This window comes from Leptonotus elevatus, chromosome 3 (assembly GCF_054856555.1).
Source record: "Leptonotus elevatus isolate MCC_2025b chromosome 3, RoL_Lele_1.0, whole genome shotgun sequence".
NCBI classification, from domain to species: domain Eukaryota; kingdom Metazoa; phylum Chordata; class Actinopteri; order Syngnathiformes; family Syngnathidae; genus Leptonotus; species Leptonotus elevatus.
The window spans coordinates 21,530,910-21,555,216 of record NC_141241.1 but is presented as its reverse complement, the minus strand read 5'-3'; the positions used below and the strand labels follow the sequence as shown (position 1 = coordinate 21,555,216).

The 24,307-nt window shown below is 36.6% G+C and overlaps 2 protein-coding genes across 5 annotated transcripts; one reads left to right on the top strand and one right to left on the bottom strand.

Moving 5' to 3' along the window:
* Positions 1–264: 264 nt before the first annotated feature.
* Positions 265–4,700, bottom strand: arl14ep (ADP-ribosylation factor-like 14 effector protein). Its single transcript, XM_086071598.1, has 5 exons — positions 4,530–4,700; positions 3,565–3,760; positions 3,329–3,463; positions 2,274–2,314; positions 265–1,006 (listed from the first exon to the last, which is right to left on the bottom strand). The coding sequence occupies exons 1-5, from the start codon at positions 4,598–4,600 to the stop codon at positions 778–780; spliced, it is 672 nt and encodes a 223-aa protein (XP_085927724.1). The 5' UTR covers positions 4,601–4,700; the 3' UTR covers positions 265–777.
* A 1,223-nt stretch (positions 4,701–5,923) lies between these two features.
* On the top strand, positions 5,924–24,225 carry nr1h3 (nuclear receptor subfamily 1, group H, member 3). Of its 4 annotated transcripts, none has more exons than XM_086071318.1 (12): positions 5,924–6,092; positions 8,713–8,881; positions 11,943–12,023; positions 12,216–12,452; positions 13,764–13,784; positions 13,899–14,165; positions 14,275–14,480; positions 17,288–17,467; positions 17,766–17,865; positions 19,795–19,908; positions 20,025–20,119; positions 21,609–24,225. In XM_086071318.1, exons 3-12 carry the CDS (start codon positions 11,981–11,983, stop codon positions 21,753–21,755), a joined length of 1,410 nt encoding a protein of 469 aa, XP_085927444.1. In that variant the 5' UTR covers positions 5,924–6,092; positions 8,713–8,881; positions 11,943–11,980; the 3' UTR covers positions 21,756–24,225. The 4 variants fall into 4 exon arrangements, with proteins under 4 accessions (XP_085927444.1, XP_085927443.1, XP_085927446.1 ...); XM_086071317.1 differs by having other exon boundaries at positions 8,713–8,908; XM_086071320.1 differs by lacking the exon at positions 13,764–13,784 and having other exon boundaries at positions 8,713–8,908.
* The last annotated feature ends 82 nt before the right edge of the window (positions 24,226–24,307 follow it).

The following is a 24,307-nucleotide window of genomic DNA, read 5'->3' as shown; positions in this document are numbered from 1 at the left end:
ATCCAAACTGTGAAACACAGGTGTACATTGAAATGGCTGAATTATTCAGTATTTGCCACATCGAGGACTTTCCTGTGTCACAGTCTTATTACAAATTCTATTATTATGATCTTAGATTACAATACTATAATACTGTAGTACTGTACTGTACTATTCAAGAGCCAGGGAAGCTCAGATGGGGTTTGGATTTGTAATTGACATCTCTCATCTATTTATGTTATCATTTAAGCATCTTAAGAGAATGGACAGTGCCACCATCACTAATTTAAAAGTGGTGATAAAGTTTATTGACATGAATTGGCACAACAATAGACAGTAAACAAAACAGGCTTAAAAGTAAGAGAAGGCAAACCCAAATGAATCAAAATTCTCACTATATAATGAATACGCTTCCGTCCTGGGCATGATGTATCATGATGTCAAGTTGTATTAAAAAAAAAAAAAAAGTCCTTCGTACTCCCACGTGGGTAAAAGCTGCATTGGTAAAAGGAACGTGATTTGGTTCCGAGCATCCTTTCAGAATGAGTCCATCAATGAGATCCAATGCGACCCTGTCATGTAGCTAAATAATGTAAAAACTCCTATGTATGATGTAATGCAGTTCTACAGCACTGTAGGCCACAGCCATTAAGCATATGCAGTGTATACTTCTCTTTCGGTGGTGCCTTTGAAAATAATGACTTTTTGTACGTGTAGAATTGTTCATAACGCTCCATTGGATCTCATTAGATTGCGGCCAACTAGCGTAGTACAGTATAAACAGTTCACTTTGCTTTATTAAAAAGCAAACTTGTTGCGGATGATCTCTCCTCCCTCCACCTCCATCTGTTCATAAAGCCACTTCCTGTCACAGCGGCACTCGGATCCACACTTGCGTGAGCTGCAGTCGGGGCAGGGATAAAAACAACCCATGCAGTCCACATCCAAACAGTCGCACATGTCCTTGCCGTTGGACAACAGTCGACCTTTGCTGTCGTAAACTCTGTTCTTGCCTCCAAAGCTCTGCCTGCATGAGAGATAGAAAAGACATAAGTAACTGGACCGGGACTCTGTGATATAGCCTCTTGATTGCTCTTTTGAACTAAAGTACCGGTACTATTAATTTAGTTACAAGCACTCTTTCTACAATACAAAATATATTATCTAAAGGAATCAAGAAAAAACAAACAATAAAAAAAACAAAATATGAAAAGTACCGGTACTATTAATTTAGTTACAAGCACTCTTTCTACAATACAAAATATATTATCTAAAGGAATCAAGAAAAAACAAACAATAAAAAAAACAAAATATGAAAAGTACCGGTACTATTAATTTAGTTACAAGCACTCTTTCTACAATACAAAATATATTATCTAAAGGAATCAAGAAAAAACAAACAACAAAAAAAACAAAATATGAAAAGTACCGGTACTATTAATTTAGTTACAAGCACTCTTTCTACAATACAAAATATATTATCTAAAGGAATCAAGAAAAAACAAACAATAAAAAAACCAAAATATGAAAAGTACCGGTACTATTAATTTAGTTACAAGCACTCTTTCTACAATACAAAATATATTATCTAAAGGAATCAAGAAAAACCAAAATATGATTGCCTGTGATTGGCTGGCAGCGTGTACCCAGCATGCCTACGAATGAATGAAATTACTTCAACTTTTTCTACTTTTGTATGCTAAACTGAATTACACAGATTTCTGTCAATGTTCCCCACACAACAGACTCAAATTTTATTTTCAAAAAGCACTGAATTGCTCAAAAACATATTCATTTAGACTTGGATAGTTCATACTTTAGCGACAGTGGTGATGCAATAACATAGCAGTTTAGTAAACATTCTATTATCAAACAAAAATGTTACTTATGATATGTAACTTACGTTTTTATGTTTGTATGCACATTACAAAATGGGAATCCTTATGGGCAATCATCAAAATTGACTTTTAAATGTTAACACTGGTTTTATGATTGTTTGACCATGGATCAGGCGACTGTATTTGTTGGAGACATTTGAACATTTTAAAGGGATGATTTCAGATCAGGTGGTAAAATTAGTTAACCCCTGGGGAAATCTTCATAAACAAAAGAATGTCACATTTTGTGTGAGTTGAACTGAAAACATTGTAATTGGAGAAAATACATTGGCATTTTTTTATTTATTTTTTTACATTTCAGAAAGCTATATTTATTTGATGAGAAGAAGTGTATTTAAAAAAAACAACAACTCTGTTTTGGCAATAGTTGCATTATCTAAACCCAAAGAGTCTCACCTGTCAGACAGATGTTTTGCACCGCGGCCACCTCGTCCACCCTGGAACAATAATAAGCATCATTAAACATGAAATCATGAAATAAAAGACCGTGATTTGGCTCTAAACAGATGAAGCCAGATACAGCACACACGCCATCCTATTTTTTATTTTATTTTTTAAATAACAGCTCAGTGGCCTAGTGGTAGAGTGTCCGCCCTGAAACTGGGAGCCTGGGAGGTCATAGGTTCAATCCCTGGCCGGGTCATACCAACGACTCTAAAATTGGGACCCATTTGCCTCTCTGCTTGACACTCAACATTAAGGGTTGGAATTATCAAGTTATTCCCATATATATATATATATATATATATATATATATATATATATATATATATATATATATATATATATATATATATATATATATATATATATATATATATATATATATATATATATATATATATATATATATATATATATATATATATATATATATATATATATATATATATATACATATTTATATCAGCCGTTTATTTAAAAATAAAACTCAATCAAAATATGTGTATATTTTGATTGAGTTTTATTTTTAAATAAACGGCTGATTAATCGGTAATCAGTATTTTTTTCTGCCAAAAATCGGTATCAACATCGGCCTAAAAAAAAAAGCATATCGGTCGGGCTCTACTCGGGAGCATTGTAATAAATTACATGGGAGCCTAGTAGAGCACCTGTACCAAAGATGATATATTAAAAAAAAAATAATAACCAAAACAAAATCCAGCAGAGGAGAATTTTTTTTTCTGTAGAGTTGCAAATGCTAGAACATCTTCACAGTACTCCATATTACAGACATTAGATGACAGAGCTTCTCACCCCTTCTCACACTATCTCTAATAGACGAAAAATCTCCAACACTTACTTAAAAGCACACTGACATGGTTTTGAATAATAAATCTTCTGTTTTGGCTGTAAATCTGGGTCCATATGGGACAAATTATTGGTCCAGTGACCTCGCCTCAGCAATAGAGAAAGCTAGATGGCACCAGTAAACAAAATAGAAAACTTACTCTTCCGCCGCCTCTTTTTTCTTTGCGTAGACCAACAATCTCTCTCGGTTTGTCCCTCTCTGCCTGTGGTCCTATGTTATTTGTGATGCTGGTATCTTTAGGTAGTGGCAATGTTGCTCGTTTCCGTAGTTCAATCTGTCAAACATTTTAAAGAGGTCATTCATTTGACCGTAATAGAGAGGATGACTTGTTTGAACATTGTGAGTGAGTGAGGAAATAATATATTGAACCCGGACCTTTGAAGAGTCTTGCCCATGAGGGAACAAGGACGGCACAGCATCCTCCCTCAGAAACTGTTTCCCATTGTAGTCCCTGAAGCAGTCAGGTGAAAAATGCTCTGAACACAGGCAGGTGTTGGCAGTTGGGATGAAGTTTCTCAACCCCAGACTTTGAACCCATCTGGCAGAAAGTGAAGGTTTGCTCAATGGGAACCTGACAGGTAGAAAATTGAAAAGGTGGTTTTAAGAATATTGAAGCATTGCATCAGGGATTGTGATTCAATAAACTGTATTACAACAGGGAAATGAAGCAAACCTACGCAGGTAGTACGATTTAAAAGTATTTGTATAATTTCTATCAATCATTTCATGAGCTACATGGTGAAAATGTTACTTTTGATAATTGTTTAAAAAAATAAAACAATTTGTGCCTACATGAAACCGTTATCTAGCATGTTTATTTCAGTAGATATGTCATATATTATTACCTTGAATTTAAGATAGATATAGGAAGATAAGCTTTACTGTACTGATAAAACTGGCAATCATCTTCATGATCAATATTTAATTTGTTAAAAACAACACCTTACGTAACATTCCTTTTGGACAGTGAGCTATGCTCCTGTTTCGCAGAAAAACATTTAATGTCAGTTGGGCAACATAAAATTGATACGATCATTGAGGTCTGTCACATACGTTTATTACTCAATTCAAAGCAAATGGGATAAAGTACGTATGTATGCAGTCCTGAAGTTGTGATCATTGTACACACGACCAGATGATGACGTACGTCGTTGTTATGATAACACCTACTGATGTTAGCGTTACATGGCTACGTAGCTGTCATCTCAGGTGGAACTAGTAAAATCATAGCGATTACGTGAAAAGATAATGGACCGATATTCCCCTTTATATAGTAGCGACGCTGACGTTGAAACAAGGTGTGCGATTAATGCCTCATTAATGTCATGATACAGACTTACCTATAAAATCGTATGTCCGATCCCTTCACAAACTTATTATTGCATCCCAATGACGCACAAGTGACGGGCATGGTTTCGCTGTACCCTAAACGATGTCAAACAAACGGGTTTGTTTGTGCACAGAGACTCGTGTTTTCAAATCACCGGGTGACGCAGGAGTGATGTTGCTTTCTTCCTGTTTCCGCCTGCAATAAAGGTGTGTAAACCATGCAACAGTGACCTCTAGAGGCGTTTTTACTTGTCTGCCATCTGTATCAGTAGGCCTGTGTATAGTTTTGTACTTGTAGTCTTGTACTGTCTGTACTTTTCATTTCTAATGCCAACTCAAAGTACTAATTAACATTGTTACGAGTTGCAAGGAGCCAATCTCAGTTGACAAAGAGCAAGGAGGTTCACCCTGAACTGAACACCAGTCAATCGCAGTGCACATATAGACATTTCATATACTATGTAGACTTTAACCTAAAATGCATGTTTTGTTATGTGGGAGAGAGCCATATTATCCCAAATGAATCCACACAGTGGGAGTCTGGGAGAACATGCAATCTCCTCAGAAGGCTGGAACCCAGATTGGATTCCATATACGTGCTTAATTACCAGTACCACTTGCCCACATAGGCCTACGTGCCGCCGTCTTGTGTTCACTCACTGCACACCTGGATATGGCTGTGGCCGCCATGCTGGACAAACATTGTGTTGGTCCAGAACATATTGCGTGTCTAATGAAATAAAGTAATAAATTCTCCCTTTCTTGGGGGCTGAGACGATCATTAGTGGAGCTGGTTGATCAGCAGCTGCGTCCCTGGGTGTGGGCAGTGTCCTCTCAACTGGATGAAGATGTTGAAGCCTTGCAAAACCTCGTGATCTTAACCTCCAACATGGCAGGCTAACAAATTCTTTACCATGACTGAAAAGTCTATACGGTATATGTATATGGGAAATTGCAAATTGTTTCAAGAAACAGTGAAGACCGATGGATTTGTATCATAGGCTATAATGTACAGCAGGTTTGAAACATTTGATGTATTATTTATTAATTTTTAAGTGGGATCCATAAACTGGTATATGACATTTTACTAAATTAGAATATTGAGCAAATTATTATTACAGCAGTTCAATTCACAGAATAAAACTCATGTAATACATTTTAGAAGGCCAAATCCTACCTAATGTCCATATTGCAAATGCTTTTGATTGTTTATGTGATATTGTCAATATGGCTTTTACGTGATAATTATCATTACATTGGGAATTTTATAGGTTTCACTTTTTGAATTGAACTCCTTAATTACGATTTCCACGATATTCAAATATTTTCAGATTAGTTGTTTTCATACGAACAGGTGTTGAACCATGTGTTCTCTGTTGTTGTACCCGTTGAATATAAACGAGTTTTCTGCACTTCCTGTGTCGGCTGCGGGGCCTCTGCTGCATCATATGATGCAACTACGATGTTTAGCTAGCATGCTAACTAGCTCGCTTCGGTTGTCAAAACCGCTGTCAGTAGACATAAACGTCCAGTGCAATCTCAGTAAAAGAGGCGACAGATTCGCAAACTAACAGGCAAGTTTACAAATTTCCGCTTGAATCGGGGTTGCCCTTTGTCGTATTGGGAGCACGAAGTTAAAGGGGTTACAAGAGAGTTCATTTCGAATGCGGCTCGCTAATGTAGATGTTGGCGTTGGTCAGATTACCCATCAAACAAAACTCGCTCGCTTTGTGTATCTCATTTAGACAAATAATCGAACGTTTTAAGGCCAGTGTCAAAATTCCTTATAGTGCCTATGACAGTCATTATATTTGCCAGCATTTAGTTGCACTACATTTAAAGCTAACGCCCCAACAGTGTTTTTGTTTACTGTTATGACTTCTTGTTAACTTTGCTAGAGTTGTCAACATGTGGTCGCACAAAGATCGACACGTTCTATGGGAATATTATAGAATTGTCTAGCTCTTCAAAACACGTACAACTTAGTCGGAGTTTTGTCAGGTAACTACTGTATTTACCAAGGCCTACGCTCACTCTGCACGGTTACCTCTGCGCGATTGCGAAATAGCGCTAATGTTCCAAACAATATATCATCTAAGAGGCTGTAGGATAACTGTTAAATCAACTTATAACTGCAGCACAATCGAGCGACAGTCTTGTCTTAAATTGGACCCAAAATGCTTTGGTCCGTTTAAGTTCGAATCCGTTTGGTCCTTATAAGAATTAGCACCTGCTAAGTTGAATAATATGGAAGCAATACGTCTCCCCATCTTGAAAATATTTTCGGAGTTATTTTTTTTGTCAAACTTTTGTAATTACTCACACAGGGAAGTATTTTGTTGATTTTTGACTCCGAACAGTCAGGCACAACAAATTCTGTAAAATTTGGGTCAAGACAGATACGTTGCTATACAATAATAAACAGAACAGAAACAGAGCCAGGTCACTGTCAAATGAATCACCTTGGCTTGCCATTCAGTACGTTTTTTTGTACAAATGTATTAAAATGATGTAATTTGTTATGTAAATTGTGTATAATTATGTCTATAAGTACTGAATTTGGAATTTAACTTTATACCTCACCACCAAAGTAGATGTAATAAAAACAAATATTAACTGTTAACTTTTATAGGTTTAATTCAATAAAAATAATTTTTGTATCAGAAAGTGGATGGTTACATATCTCAATTTTATATTATTTTTATTATATTCTCTCACAAAAAAGGTTTGTTTGTTGGCCAGGTTGCAGTCCTTGTGATTGTCCAAATTCTGGCCTGCACCTCTGGTCTGAACTGACTGCACAGCCGTTTTTTATTTCGTACCTATTTGTGTGTGTACTAGTTTGTCACTTGAGGCATAATGTCAACAATTCCCTAAAACTGCTATATTCATTTAGATAGTGAATCATCATCCAGAAATATTTGAAGTTATTATTTTGTTTGTTACTCAAGCCTCTGTTTCTGGTCAGAGAAGTGAAAACGTTTTAGGAGTGTGTGAAATGGTGTGTAACAACGATGCACTTCTTCTTCCAGGCGTATTTGTGGGAACTTTGATTATTTTGTTGACAGCCCCTCCCTGTGAAAGCACTGATTCTTTGCTTTCGCACCAAGATGTTGCTGAGTATGGTTGTCCACTTTTGCTTCATCAAAGGGTGTGCCAGCCGAAACCATAAAAAAATAGCAATACTGTAATTTTCTTTTGCAGACTTACACTTTTTTTCCACAGAGTCATTGATAGTTCCGGACCATCCTCAAATTTCAAATGTAAAACACTGATTGACTTGTGATGCTGGTTGACCTGGCCCAATTTACTTAGTGATGAGACAACATCCTACTCAAAATACCTCTGACATTTTGACACAGTTAATTGTGTTCACAAAATGCAGAAATCTCTGAATAAAACATTACAATTGTGATAAAAAGACTTTGTTATGTCAACTCCAGGATATTAAATTTGGACATGGTTTAAATATTTGCAGTTGATACAAGCGCTGAAATAATCTGACAGTTACCCCCCCAAAAACAACTGCCAATGAACACTGGTGGATTGGATATAATGCTCCAGTATTTGAAATTAAAAATCCGTTATTATTTGTGGTTGTAGTGACTAGAGTAGATCACAATAATGTCACGTTTGACATTTAATACAGTCTGTCTTTTGTTTATTTCTTTCATTTTTAAATGCTTAATTCCCAGCACTCGATGAAAACAAAAGGTGACTGACCGATAAGATGGAGTGGACATTGGACTTGAACAGAAAAATCAGGGTGGGGATGACATAAGGTCACGGCAGTAGAAAGGTTTTATAAGCAAAAACAGAATTTTTCCAATGAACTTCATTTATTGGTTAACATAGGTATTGTGCGTGAACTATCAATATTTTCAAATGTATCACATCCAAGTGAGGTTAGTTGTTGTGAGAGTTAACACTGTCAGACATTTTATGAGCGAACCGGCTTTCAGGCAGGTGAGCTTTGTTTTCGTGTGTCAGTGGAACTCATGTCGCTGTGAGCGGGTTCGTGGGGGTGCTCATCATTTGTTGTCTGCTATGTTGTGTGTCTTTGTAAAATAAGCTGCTCGAACAGGAAAGGACTGGAGCACTGCTGGGGATTGAAGAGCTGTGCAAGTGACCAATAGTGACCTCTTGTGTTCCCTCCCCCTTCTTTTACCCTGTTTTCTTTCTTGTCTCCCACAGAGCTTTGGAGGAAGGAACTCATCTTCACCCCTTCTCTTAGCAAGTCAGCAAACTTGGGCCCAATAAGTCACAAAGTATTGGCACCCTCAAGCCTCATCAAGTCAAGCAGGTCCTCCATTGGCACAATGATATCGGCAGACTGAGACCGTGATGGACTAGCATGCATGAGGCGAGAAATAAGATATCAGCATCAGAGGTAAGCTTAGTCTGGAGCCATTGCTAACTTAAGCAAAAGGTGTTGTGATTGTCAAAATTTACACTTTCTTTTTTTTCTACAAAATCACAGTTTGATTTAATGCTACAATTTGCTAGACGCTTAACTTGATAGTTGTTGATGCTATTTTGTCCGAATGCTAAACTTGAATACTTTATGAATGAAGAGGTTCACAGCACAATTTGCACGCTTGCTTTTACTTTAATCATGGCTGAAAAGGCATTCTGCTTTCTGGCGTCACTGGTAAAACATGTTGACATATTTAATGTAAATATAAAATGAAAAATAAATAAAAGCAGGTATTCATGCTTTAATCCAAATAATGACATTTTTGACTGCCGGCAATTCTAATGTGGCCTATTGCTCATAACGATTTGTTTAGTTTTGTGAATAGAAATGACAAAAATGTTGACTTTTGTGAAGCCTTCAAGTGAATTTGAGCAGTGTATATTTAAATGATTTTCTTTGACGTCATAGGCCCGTGAATTAAAAAAAAAAACAGTCTTGCATAATATGGATTTTAATTCAGCAAAAAGTTGTTTCCATTCCTCCAAATAAGACTGTCTATATTGTAATATTATTTCAAGATTGATTTGCATGTTAAAAACTGCCCTATTAGTGTAATTTTTGGAAGTGATAGAAATGAAGATGAACTGAACTCTTAAGGAGATTTTTCAGGTGTCTTTCTACCCAAATTGTTTCATGTGAGGCCACCACGCAAATGTCGCAGATGCAGTTTATACTGTATTTTTTATCATAATATTTAAACATGTTTATAATTTAAGATACTTTAAACCCATATTCTTACAAGCTTGGTTCAGCAAAGCAAAGATCATGTCTGGGTCTGCTGGTTTCCTGAAAGCATCTACACGCGGCACATGACCAACTTTCATTTCTGCTTTTCTGCCTTTCTTTTTATAATTGTGGTCAAAGATTATTTAAAATTGGGTTGTGGTTAGTGTAGTGGTCCCTAGCCACCGGAACAATTTGCATATAATATTATTGATATTTAATAAAAACAATTTTTTTAGTAGCGGAAGACCCAACTCTTCTCACACAATCTTAGTGATCATCCCCCACCCCACCGCCTCTGGTGTCAAACAGTGACATGACATTAGTTTCCTTTCTTCTTGTGTAGGAGTCGATGTCGGTTGTCAAACTAGCTCATTAGTGCGTTATTGCCCACAACTGAGCTAGGTTGGTCAGCAAAATTCAACCCCCCAAAAAAGTATTCAAGAATAACAGAAAAAAACAAATGTAACTAGAATGAGTGAAATTTCTGCAGAAATTGCATGGGAATTCTAGTAGCTGAATGCTAATAGCTGATTGCAAAGATGAATGCTTATAAAGTAAATTGAAAGATAAATTATGTGAAAATTACAAATTATTAATTGTAGTTGAAAAATAAATGAATAAAAAGAACACTTGAACCCGGAAGGCGTGAAATTTTTAAGTTTATCAGAAAGTACCCTTCCATTCATTGAGATGGAAAAGTTAATGAAGCTAATATCCAATTGAAAAATGCAACAACAACAAAAATCACTCAATAGCGCCTCCAAGGCATGCAGTACCCTCCATTCATTTAGATAAAAAAGTACAACTAATGATATCCAATTGAAAAATGCAAAAAATAAATAAATCACTCAATAGCGCCACCTAGGCAATGCAGTACTCTCCATTCATTTGGTTGGAAAAGTGGAACTAATGATATTGATTCAATGTTGCAAAACGTTAAATAAAAAGAAGTTCCATCATGATTAACAATTTTGTCAATGAGGTGAAATTTCTCCAGTCTTAAAATATAACATCAAGGTTATGTTGTCTTCACCATCGCCAAGCAAGCTACTTCCAAATTGAAACGCATTATAAATACTAGTTACTAGGCGTGTTTAAAAAAAATAAATCAATTTGCCGATATATTGCGATATTACAGTGTGCAATTCTTGTATCGATTCAATATGCGGCCGAATCGATGTTTAAACATCCATTTTTTATGTAAATATTCAACAAAACGTCTTACTTAGGCTTCACACTTAAAGCATGGAACAATGTTATATATAACATTAAGCCTTAATATTTTTATTTCAATGCAGATTACAACCTGTTTGTTAAAAACAGTGTCTCACAGTTTCAGTTAAAGAAATAATCGTACAGTGTCCATGTACAAGTTTACTAATAAGCATTTTCTAAATTTGAGTAAATCGCAATAATCGACTTACTGATTCGTATCGGGATTAATCGTTATCGTTACGGGCTTTATAGTCTTATAAGGCTACATGGTAATTAGTAGGGGTGTGAATTGCAAAGTACCTGACGATTCGATCCGTACTACGATTCATGGGTCACGATTGGATTCGATACCGATTAATCCCGATACGAATCAGTAAGTCGATTATTGCGATTTACTCAAATTTAGAAAATGCTTATTAGTAAACTTGTACATGGACACTGTACGATTATTTCTTTAACTGAAACTGTGAGACACTGTATTTAACAAACAGGTTGTAATCTGCATTGAAATAAAAATATTAAGGCTTAATGTTATATATAACATTGTTCCATGCTTTAAGTGTGAAGCCTAAGTAAGACGTTTTGTTGAATATTTACATAAAAAATGGATGTTTAAACATCGATTCGGCCGCATATTGAATCGATACAAGAATTGCACACTGTAATATCGCAATATATCGGCAAATCTATATATATTTTTTTAAACACCCCCAGTAACTAGTATTTATAATGCGTTTCAATTTGGAAGTAGCTTGCTTGGCGATGGTGAAGACAACATAACCTTGCTGTTATAATTTTAAGACTGGAGAAATTTCACCTCATTGACAAATTTGTTAATCATGATGGAACTTCTTTTTATTCATTTATTTTTATAATAAAGAGAATGAAAATGACTTAACCCATTGAGCAACTATCACAATACATTGTACTACCATCATCATTGAGTCTTGCCACCTTTTGCACCCCCTCTTTACTTGTTTATTTTTTTATTTTATTTTTTACATAGGTACATAGATTTCGTTATGACAACCAGCTGTACAGAAGATGTCAGCGCTGCCTGTGACTGATGTCCCAGATGTTGGTCATGGTAAGATGTTTGTCCTTAATTATTTGACTAAGATAAAATGTCATCATGGTCTTTTTCAAAACATTATAAACCTAATTTAACTGTATTATGCTTGACATGTAGTATGACGGTTCCCTAAATTGACAGGCTCAAACATAAAAATGAGTTATTTGATGTGTGGAAAAGTAGTGACAGTTTTGTCCCACTGGCCAGATGAGAGTAAAGTTTTCGATGGGGCTGGGGAGCTGCAACTTAATTGCATGGTGGAGGAGAGCAACTGCAGCACCACAATGAAGCAAGAAAGTCTACTATCTCTTGGCGACCTGTCCCAGCCAGATGACTTCCCTGCCACCCCTCATAATGGCCCTTCTGCCACTGGGATGAGCAGCCCTTTACCAGTTGAGCTGAGTGATACCAAGCCCGATGTAGGCGATACATCCAACGGCACAGGTGACTGATCACTTAAGAAAATAGTTCCACTATACGGATTTTATTTGTGTAGTCGATATTTGCTCAAGTTTGATTGTTTTGGACATTAATTTGAATTTAGAGCCTTTATCTTTTTTATTTATTTAATTGAATTGAATAGCTAACCTGTATTCGTGCTGTGAAATGGTAGTAATATGTCATGTCACTGAAGTGTGAAATTAGTAATACGTTCTTCACAGAAGACTTACCTTTGTTTCATAGGGATTATTTAAAGGTGGCCGGCCTTACTTTATGATTAGGGGTGTCAGGTAATTAAAAATGTTAGTCGTAATTAATCGCATGACTTCAATAGTTACCTCACGATTAATCACACATTTTATATTATAAATGTACAGTAAAAAAAAAAAATCCCTAAGTTTTCATACTCTTGTTAACATAAAAGTGGAAACAAAAATGTTAAACTAATAGAAATATGGCAGCATCTTTTAGTCATTGATACAGTAATTTCATAATTCATAAAGTTGAGTTAAAATTAAAAACATGTACTATAAAAAAATGAGCGTGATATTGATTTGTGTTGAGGTCACAAGCTGGCATAATTGCATTTTGTAAGTCTGTGACAGCGCAGTGTATTTTTCTTTTCATATTAAGAGCTTTCTAATCTTTAACATGAAGTAGCTTTTGAAATTCTGCACATTTCTAAAATTGTAAAACACAACTTTACCCCAGTCTCTCCAAATATATGCATTATTATTAAATTTATTGCTGCTAATTTTTGACGTGGAAATGTCTGCTGCATTGCGACTGGAATTCCCCCATTACAGGCTTTCCAGGTAAGGGCTGGTCATTAATCGTGCGTTTGAAAAATTTGTGGCGTTGTCGTTGAATGAACTTTAAATCAACTCAAAATTAACACACTCATTTTGACACCCCTAATTATAATCTTATCTTTTTCCCCATTTTTATTCATGTTAAAATGAGTCTGTGGCCTGTTTTAAATGTGGCATCTGTGGTTTGTGGATTGGATGCAGTAGTAGTTGTTTTAGTTACTAAAGCATCACTTCACTTAAACATTGTTTTTGCGAATGCAATGCAACAGAAAAAAACATAGGTGTATCTGGTCTCATTCTTGTTTTTAAATATTGAGTTTGTTAATCGTACAGTGTGTGATCTTAGCAGAATCTGCAATGGCCGAGATCGGTTTCTCCTCCACCCTGTATTTTGACACTGTTGATATCATATGTCCAATATACTGTTTAGTTTTAGAAGTCACAGCGACAGTCTCTGTGGTGTTCTGATTAGTGTCTAATCAATTGTTACGACTATTGTCAGTTGACCATAAGAGAAGGAGGGGTGAGTTTCTTTCTTTTCTGGAATTTTCAATTTCCCATAAAATAGATGTTTTGTTTGTTAAAATGACATTTAATTGCCTTAACACCTCTTTTTTTTAATTGACGTGTTATGTAGATGGACAGCCAGTGAAGAGAAAGAAGGGTCCTGCCCCGAAGATGCTGGGAAATGAGGTGTGCAGTGTATGCGGTGACAAGGCCTCTGGATTCCACTACAATGTACTCAGCTGTGAGGGCTGCAAGGGCTTTTTTCGACGTAGTGTCATTAAAAGTGCCCAGTACTCCTGCAAGAACAATGGACGTTGTGAAATGGACATGTACATGCGACGCAAGTGCCAGCAGTGCCGCCTGCGCAAGTGTCGCGAGGCAGGCATGCTAGAGCAGTGTGAGTGTGTGAAATCTCACTGTTATTGTGTATATTAGCAATGTAGTATAGTAGTTATTCACTTTTTGACGTTGCATTAGTTGCAAACTCTGTCCCCTTTGGCACACAGGTGTGCTTTCTGAAGAGCAAATCCGTCTGAAGAAGATGAAGAAGCAGCAGGATGAGGAAACGGCGCGCTCGTCCACAGTGGTCACTCCCACTCCTCCACAGGAAGTCTCTTCACTGGATCCACAGCAGCAGGAAATGATTGAGAAGCTGGTGGCCATGCAGAAGCAATGCAACAAGAGATCTTTTCTCGATCGACCAAAAGTGACGGTAAGTTCATATCTCTGTATTTTATTGTAACAATGTCATTTGTTATTGTTTTGTTTCCTTAAGCTTCACTCACATCCCACCATACATGTTTCTATGTGCGACGTATCGTGGAAAATTCGGATAAATAGTGACACTTAGTTGCATGTTGTCATCGATGTTGATGGTCACAGACAGACTGTTGGTTCTGCACATGCAAATTCATAAAATCAAAAATGCATACTGCACCCTACGCCTTTTGTATCAGCACGGTTAACAGGAGCTTTCGTCTGACCGTAAAAGGAAATGGTTGACATGGTCGTCGTATGATTGGTGTGCCACAGGAGTCACACTCAAGTACTTCACATTTCGTACTATTTATGTGGCCTCCATGATAGAATTATGTCTCGCTATCGTGTGACATGCGTGTTCTGGGGAACAACGTCCTTGTAGCATTTTAGAAGAGAAGACAGTGGCTGTCATTAAACCAATGCATCAATTAAGGGGGTTGGACTTCTTCCGGCAGATACTGCAAGACGAGAATAGGCACAAAGTGTTATTTTGCTTTGCTTGTAATATATCATGATGTGCCAAGCTTGTACATCACCAGTACAACTTGTTCCTCCTAGCGGGGAAAACAAAAAGATTAATTGCAATATACATTTGTGATACACTGTCCTAAAGTCAGATGTACAATTTCCCTGGGTTAATGTAGAGCTGACAAATGTTATGAATCTGTATTTTGTTACGGAAATTGCTGAGCACTAAGTTGTTACTGCTAACACTGATTGTTCCGGATGTTTAAAGCTGCAATATGGAACTTTTTTTCCCCCAAAAAATAACTTTACAAGAAGCTTTTTATTTGACCATTTATGACTGAAATGCCTTCTAATTAGTAGATTGAGCTGTTCACCATGGGTACTCCTGCAAGCCTCTGGCCAATAGTTTTCAGACTGGATTCGGGTTAGAATTTCCCGCGCCCTGTCTGAGGATGTGACTTAATGTGCGTGGTGTGTATGTGAAGAACGGTATGTGCAGTTTCATTTTTCGTCAGCAGGTGGCAGTAGCGATTTGAAATGGAATATTCTACGTTCAGTAGCTTTAAAAAACAGACAGACAAACACACAAACTTCCGGAATGGCTACAAGACGTGGCTACTGTGACCTACAAGCTTAAAAGTATATTAACATAGTAGTATATTTAGTATTTATGATATCATTAATGTTATATGGTTGTTTCAGAGTCCTTAGTTTTGGTTTTGACTTTTGAGATCTGCACAATGCATGTTCTTGAATTAAAATAAATAAATAAATAAATCATTTTAGCTTTGCTAAAATACGACAGCGTATTAGGGCCACGTATAAATATATATTTTTAGAGGGCAGGGGCAATATTCTGAGAAGAAAACTGCAAATGTGGCAAATTTGCGAGAAAAAAAATCGTAAATTTGTGAGTTTATAAAGTGACAGATTTGCGAGAAAAAAACTCAGAAACGTACGAGAAATACACGTGGCGTAGCTATAGTCTAATCATGTGAGCATTTGTTGGTGATTAATGGGACACTGTTTATAAAATGAAAAGGCAGGCTGGAGACTGATTCATTCTTAAATTTAAACTTTACTCGTCATTGACCGCAGCTAGAGCGACAACACTTCCTGATCCCCTATCAGCTGACTAACACTAACCAATCAGATGCTAGCATACTTAAGGTAAATGCTAGTGAATGACGGAGAGCAGCAGATTGGACACATCAATTTATATACTTGCACACAAAAAATACTCAAATGTATGAATGTGTAATAATTCTGGAAACAAATGTACAAGTAAATATGCATTTTAGCAAATTAACTTAAATGTTTGATCGTACGGGTGTGGACCTTCACAAAGTGAGGCATCTGTCGCTGGCCAGTGGCCTTACACAACGCTTCAAAGAGCATCATATGGTTCATCTCTGCTAAAGCAATTACTATCTCCTTATATGGAAATCCAACCGAAAAGTACTGGCACGAATTTCTATAGTTTGGCAGCTCTACTAATGGATTATTTTTCCTTGCATCGTGGACGTCAGGCAAGATACCTAAATGTGACAAGTACTCTTAAATCCAACTTTCCTCTGGGTTCACTGTGTATCGTGCATTGCAGCTATGGGCTACCAAATTTTGCGACACCTGTTAATCCAAAACAGTTTTGTCAGATTGTGAGTGAGGCTTAACCTGATATGTGTCTTCAGTCTAAGAAAAAGTACCCCATCCTGGACGAGTAGTACTATTTCCACTTACAGTACAGATTGTGACAATCAGTGGTACTTCAACTTTATGTATCTCAGTTGATTCAAATGTCATACTCTGAGCATCACACTGTTGCTGTCCAACCAAAATTTGAGCTGTAATACTGTATAACGGGATGCCAAATTTTATGCTGAAGAAACAATGTATGTACAGTGGACCCCACTATTTGCGGTGGATAGGGACCGGATCAGCGAAAATCTGCATTTAATTTATGCTTGTTGACATGCATGTAGGGGTAGGAGGTAAATAATAATAGTAGTTATAATAATAGAAACATTTTTTAAATCCCTCAAATTCTTGAAAAAAATAAGATCATAGGCATTCAATATGTATTTCCCACAAAAAATGGGGAGAATGTGGGCGGGCAACCCAAAACCCAAGTAAACACCCCCCAAAAATGTAACAATTTTAAAATGAAAATACCTGAATCCGTGGGTGCCGTACCCCCGAATATGTGAGGTTCATTGTATCAGCCTTGTGGGTGTGCATATGACTAATCATTTGTGACTCTGTGTTTAAAAACAAAAAACAAAACAACCACAGCCATGGCCGCAGAATCAGGATCTACAGAATCGAGAAGTGCGTCAGCAGCGTTTCGCCCACTTCACTGAGCTGGCGATCATGTCGGTCCAGGAGATTGTGGATTTTGCCAAGCAGCTTCCTGGATTTTTAGAGCTGACAAGAGAAGACCAGATTGCTCTATTGAAGACCTCAACCATAGAAGTTTGTCATATTTCTATTTTAGATTTGTTGTTGTGGCTTTAAGTTATGAAATGTCTGTTTTGCTCTGTCTACAAAGCATTATTTTAAATCATCTCTTAGTTTCTCATGCACAATTATAATCATTTGCAGATTTTTGCAAACACATATGAAACATACTGCACTTCATAACATACATAGGCTTTTATAGGATAATTGTTGAGCTCAGTTATGCTATGAAATCTGTGTTATTCCCGATATATTAACTTTGTGTTTGTCTTCATTACAATAAGAAATTAACAATGATGTTTGTCTTCATCAGATTATGCTGCTGGAGACGTCTCGTCGATACAACCCTGCCATTGACAGCATTACATTTCTGAAGGATTTTAGCTATAATAAGGAGGATTTCGCAAAAGCAGGTACTTTTTAAATGGGTTGTTATGGACAATGAGTGATTACTAGTCTTTATGTCTATGATTTCATTCCTCTCATAAACAGTTCATAATGTAAGAAAAGTGCAAATAGCAATAGGTTCTAGTATAAATTAAGCCATTACTCTATTAATTGAAAAGTATACAAATTAAGAGACTTTTGTGTAACTTCGCTCAGACAGGTGCTTCCCTACAGAAATGTTAATATCATGCATATGTAATTGTAAGCAACGGTTATTTTATATATATATATATATATATATATATATATATATATATATATATATATATATACAGTGCTGCTCAAAAGTTTGTGAACCTCTTGAGCAATTTGGACTTTCCAATTGTTTTAATCTGATTTTGTTGTCCAATCGGAACCATTACATTTTATATGAAATATCACGTTGTAGGTGTATCAATTCAATGCATTGTTCTTTTTTTTTCTTTCTTTTTTTTAATCAGTTGTGTAGTCAAAATTTAATTAAAAAGAGTTTTTGGTCAATTCATGTAGGTGCAAAAGTAAGTGAACCCTGAGCTGCATTGCTTAAAACAAGCAGTCAAGTAGGATCAGGTAGGACAAATTGGTAGCTAAACTAGCCACTGAAATGAGAGGTTTAGCAAAGAAATTGTGTATCACTGAAACAGACACAAAACCACATCACTTTAGTCTCACCCAGGTGAACCCATACAGGTGGTCATGCTGAGAGGAAGAGAAATCTCAGGGGACCTCAGGAAGTGGGTAGCTATAAGCTATAGTCATCTAAAAAATTGAGCTTCATCATTCCACTGTGAAGCAGATCATCTGCAACTAGAGAACACTGAAAATTACTACAATCCTGCCTAAAAGTGGACGACCTTCTAAAATATCAGCAAGAACCACAAGAGAAATGATAATTCGGGTAAAAAGCCAACTCGAACGTCACATCAAGGGATTTGCAGACCTCTTTTGCTGCATCTGGGACACATGTGCATGCTTCAACAATAAGAAGAAAAGTCAATCGACAAGGCTTACATGGAAGGCTTGCTAGGTAGAAGCCTCTGCTCACAAAAAAGATCAAAGCTGCCCATTTCAACTTTGCCAGAGATTACCTGGACAAACCAGCTTTTTGGAAGTCCCTTCTGTGGACAGATGAGTCCAAAATTGAACTGTTTGGTCACAACTAAAACACTCATGTTTGGTGAAAAGTCAACACTGCATACCAGCAAAAGAACCTTCTCCCTACAGTGAAGCACGGTGGTGAGAATGGTAAATTCTGGTCTGGCTTTTCATCCTCAGGACCTGGACAACTCCACATAGTCCAGGGAATCATGAATTCAGAGGGATATTGTGAAATCCTGGAACATAACCTGAAGCCGTCCTTTGTGAAGTTACAGCCTGGTAGAAGATCATGCAACATGACAATAATCCAAAGCATTCCAGCAATACAACCAAGGAATGGCTGAAGAACAACAAGATTCATGTTCTGAATGTGCCCAGTCAAAATCCTGACTTAAATTCTTTCAAAATACGGTGGCGGGACGCCCATCCAACCTCTCTCAATTGGCTGCATTTTGCAAGGAAGAGTGGCAAAAAATAGTAAGTAAGTAGATGTGAAAGACTGATAAATCACTAAAGAAAGTGTTTGGATGAAGTTCTCATTGAAAAAAGAGGTGCAATGTCTGATTAAGTGAGAAGTTCACATACTTTTGCACCCATGAAATCTGAGTTTTTTCTTAAATCAACAACTTTTGCTCAAGAATGAATGACAATATTATCATTCTTTTTGTTCAAGTACATTATTTTCAATGTCAGCATTATAGATTGGGGTATGACTAAACATTTAATAAGGTTATTTTAATATTTCATAGAAAATATCTGACCATGCCTGCAGGGTTCACAAACTTATATATCTCCATATATCCCCCTGTTCTCAACAGGCCTCCAGTTCGAGTTCATTAATCCCATATTTGAGTTTTCTAAAGGAATGAATGACCTGCAGCTGGACGAGGCTGAATACGCTCTGCTTATTGCCATCAACATATTTTCTGCAGGTCAGATTTCATCCTGTCTGGCAGACATTGTGAATCTTTTAAGTTATTGAAAGGACATTGGATATGTTGTTGCCCTTTTGTTAAAGACATGTTTGTTGTGCTTTACAATTTTTTAGATCGTCCAAATGTGCAAGATCATGATCTTGTGGAGAGGCTGCAACAACCTTATGTTGACGCTTTGCGCTCTTACATCACGATAAAGAGACCAAATGTAAGTGCCCACTAGTTTATGTAACCTCTTCTCTTGTTACCCACAGTGTGTCAACATGACCTTGTTGTTGTCATCACAAGCACATTGGGTCATGACCGGGGTAACTTTTGGCTGCATGGGATGAAACCATAAAATCTTCTCTTACACAGCAACATACAGTAACAAAAGACAAGCAATACAGTAAATTTCGCGGAGAAATTTGGAACATGTTCAAAATGTGATTGCGACAAGAAAAACGGTATGGGAAAGTGTGCAAGTGGCTTTGCAATGTTTTGGAACACTGAAAGAAGCCTGCCGAAAAAGCAACACTCGCCACTTGCTCACACCCTCGCGAGAAGCCTGCGCCGCTCAGTGAGATAAAGGTTTGAAGGCTCAGGTGACAACTGTCATGGCTCACCTGTTTTCTGGGTTTGGTCATGTGGCAGACACAAGCTGCGTCCATAGGTACTGTTATGTCATTTTTGGTCAACATCAAATGGCAAAATGGCCGCCACTTGACATGGATACAAAAGAGTGCATTTTGTTGCTTAGTTTGTATTCCACAAACACATAATCAAAATACCGTGCAGAGATAATATTATTGTAACACAATTTTTTACTCGACTTTCCCTTTAATGTTCCACCACAGTCCTATAAATTGTGGTAAAGTGCCTAACAATGTGATTAACAAGTGTATGATATAGTGGTAAATCTGAAAATTCTGCATCCACTCTGGAGCTAATATGTCAATTTTGAATTGTTAGTTAGTTGGCCTATCACACACCTCACCCACAAATGTTCCTAATTTATGAGATACTGTATGCTATTAATGACTGTGTAAAAGTACAGGTAACCGTTTTCTGAGTTACGTAATAGTAGGAATGTAACAATATCCAAACGTCGCTATATGATATTATCACGATATGAAGCTCACGATACAATAATTATCACGGTATTGTGGGGAGGTTGGCGATATTAAAAAAACAAAAAAAAAGGTCACAATATTTTTTTTTTAATTAGCTCATATCCCCAAAAATGGCTTTGTACATAACAGAATGCATATAAACCACCTACAATCTCTAATACTAATAATCACTTAATATTGAGGCACTTCCTTGCTAATTTATGCACACATTGAGTTCCTCCACATATTGACTCTGTTCACAACGATATTGCGTTACCCTTCAACTGACGATTAGCGTGGATTTTAAACATAGAAGGGCCAAAACATACCTTATGAAAATGTAACTGCACTAAACAAACTTGCCACCAGGGGGTGGTAGAACTGCACAAATGGAAATCAACCTGACTTTTTTTAACAGATGTGCTGCTTTTAATATCGTGACATGACGCTGCCGATGACATTGTGGCAGTTTTAATATCACGATATTGCCATTCTCGTTACATCACTACATAATAGCTGAGTTCCTGGTTTTACACAAAAAAATGTGTCTGGATTTTGTTGACTTTTTCCGGTTGTAAAAGTATGCCTTTTGATTCATTTTCTCAGGATCACTTGATGTTTCCACGCATGCTGATGAAGCTGGTGAGCCTTCGTACACTGAGCAGCGTGCACTCTGAACAGGTGTTTGCCCTTCGTCTTCAGGACAAGAAGCTCCCCCCGCTGCTCTCTGAAATATGGGATGTCACTGAATGACTGCAGTCTCAATATCACACTCCTTAGCATGTTGAATCTTAAGACAGGCATGGCATCAGGCATGTTCTTGAACCGGTCTCATCTGCTCATGGACTACTTCCAGCATTGTGCTGTTGGGCTTTTTGCGGGAGTGTCTCAATGCCTTTTTGCTGTCAGACTCTGAAATGGTTTGTGTTCAGGAGGAGTTTTTTTTGTTCTTCCTTTTTTGTGGATGGAATGCTAGCTCATGGTTTTGAATTATTTTTCTGATTCAACGTGTTAAAAGTTGAGTGCAGTTCTATTTTCTATCCCGAATGCTCTTGGCATATAGCTGCTATTGCTTCATGTCATGATTCTTGCTATGCTTTCAAATTAATTTATTCCGTAGTCTTGCCATAGGTGAATTGGAAACTTGGTTAGGCGTGACTTTCAGCTGCAGTTTACGTTGTTAGGTCATTCTGCTGAATCCAGTCATGGAAAATGTTTTGAGGACGTACAGTGCAGAGAAAGAACAAAGTTGTAGGGTGTAGTTACTCAGGTAAACTAATGTGATTTAGAGGCATCCTTTTTTAGATCACTTGAGTGCCCAAAGGGATCGTTTTTATCAAGACTGATGCACACAAATTATTTATTTTCATAAGACATGTGTGGAGTGCACAAGTATCCACAAGATTGTACAAATAAATACTAACCCTTAATAATAGCAATCTATATACAGTAAGTGGTGTCGTCTAAGGGAAGAAGGGTGTGGAAAAAGATCTCCCAATATGTTGGATGGGTGGTACTACTGCCTAAAATTAACTTTATGTTAACATCGTTATAAATGTAAAAAGATAAGACATATGTAGAATACAGTTAAATTACCACTTCACACATCAAAAATGAGATATGCCACTTCCTTACAGAGGAACGCAACCGGTTTAAGACTTACTTTGAAATTTTATTCCACATACTCGAGAATAAGGTGGATGTACTAACACATTGTCAACACCTACTGGTAAGATCTTCATTAACCGTGTGACATGATAGCAGTGGCCAACAACCGGAATTTAGTTAGTTTAGAATGTTTAATAATGAAGAGATACTGACTTGCATGTATTTTGTTTCTCCTACGCAGTAAAGAATTGAAATTAAAATAAATAACAGCCTATACATTTAAACATTTGTTCATTTTTACATTATCTATGGGTTCCACATGCTTCAGGAAACTGAGCGGGAGATCATCTCACTGCACTGTTTCAATAGTATATATTTTTTAATTTATTAAAAAAAAAAATTGGGGGGGAGGTTACCAAATGGTGACGTATGAGGTTTTGGCCCGACAACAGCAATACAGAGCTACAGTTCCTGGCGATTTTTAAATGATGGAACGTCTGTACAGATGGAAATGTTCAAGGAAGAAAAAAAAAGACATTCATTTTTCACATAAGCACATAATGTATTGCACCACTTGCAGTAAAAGAGGCACTGTATTTCTCAATTGTAACAGGCAGGCCTGCTTTGGCTTGGTGATTAAGCCAATTAACATGATTTTTGAATTACTTCTTTGTTTGTTTTATAATGATGTCCTGGATGGTTAAAATGTGTTTATAGCTTTTTTTCCATAGACGTGTGCTTACCATAGTGGGAAAAGCATAGATGTTTCAAATATTATAAATTAAAAAACAAATTGATGGTTATGCTTTATTCAGGTTCATAGGCAAACAGGCATCGTAATTAAATGTAATTTAGGTGGCTTAGTCAAATTTTCCATTTGCAGTAATGCACTTCACAAGCCGACTATGATAAAGGTCTTAAATTGTATCTGTCCACTACTGAAGGGGGGTGGGGGGGGGGATTTCTTGTGCCACAAACTTAAACAAATCAAAATAAATTAGCAGTACTACTTAACTAACATAACACTTGAAAGTGAAAGTATTCACTGTCGACTTAACCTCCTAGAATGTATTTGACATTTAATTGATATGTAAAACAAATCCTTGTATTAAGCAAATGCTTGATTTAAGACAGTGGATAAGAATAGCTAAATTCCTGATGTCTTAGGTGTTAAAGTAGTCTTCAAGTTAGTCTGTGTGCTGTATGCACGCATTGACCCAATTGTACGCACAAAAGCACGTCTGTTTGGCTAAAGTACTGACTGTGCATAGCAAATTGTGTTGTTTAAAAATGTCATCTCTAATCTTGTAATGGTTCTTCTGTCTTCAAAAGATGTGGTTGTAAAGATATATATATATATATAGTATACATATACATACAGAGGGGTGCAAAAGTAGGTATGGAGCTATATAAAGAAAAAACATGTTGAATGCTTAATTTTGCTTATGTAAAGTAAAAATAAACAGGAAAAAATACATCCATCATATATTATGTACAATTTTATACCTACTTTTGCACCCCCTGCATATACACAATTATATTTTAATACATGTAAAACTTGAGAATTGTCTGTTTTGTATGTAAATTAAATTAAAAGTGTAGTAAGAATCTGGAACTGGAATCACATTTTTGGTATAGTAATCATACAATTCAAATTAATGAAGTACAGTATTGTCTTATATTATTTTGAAACCTTT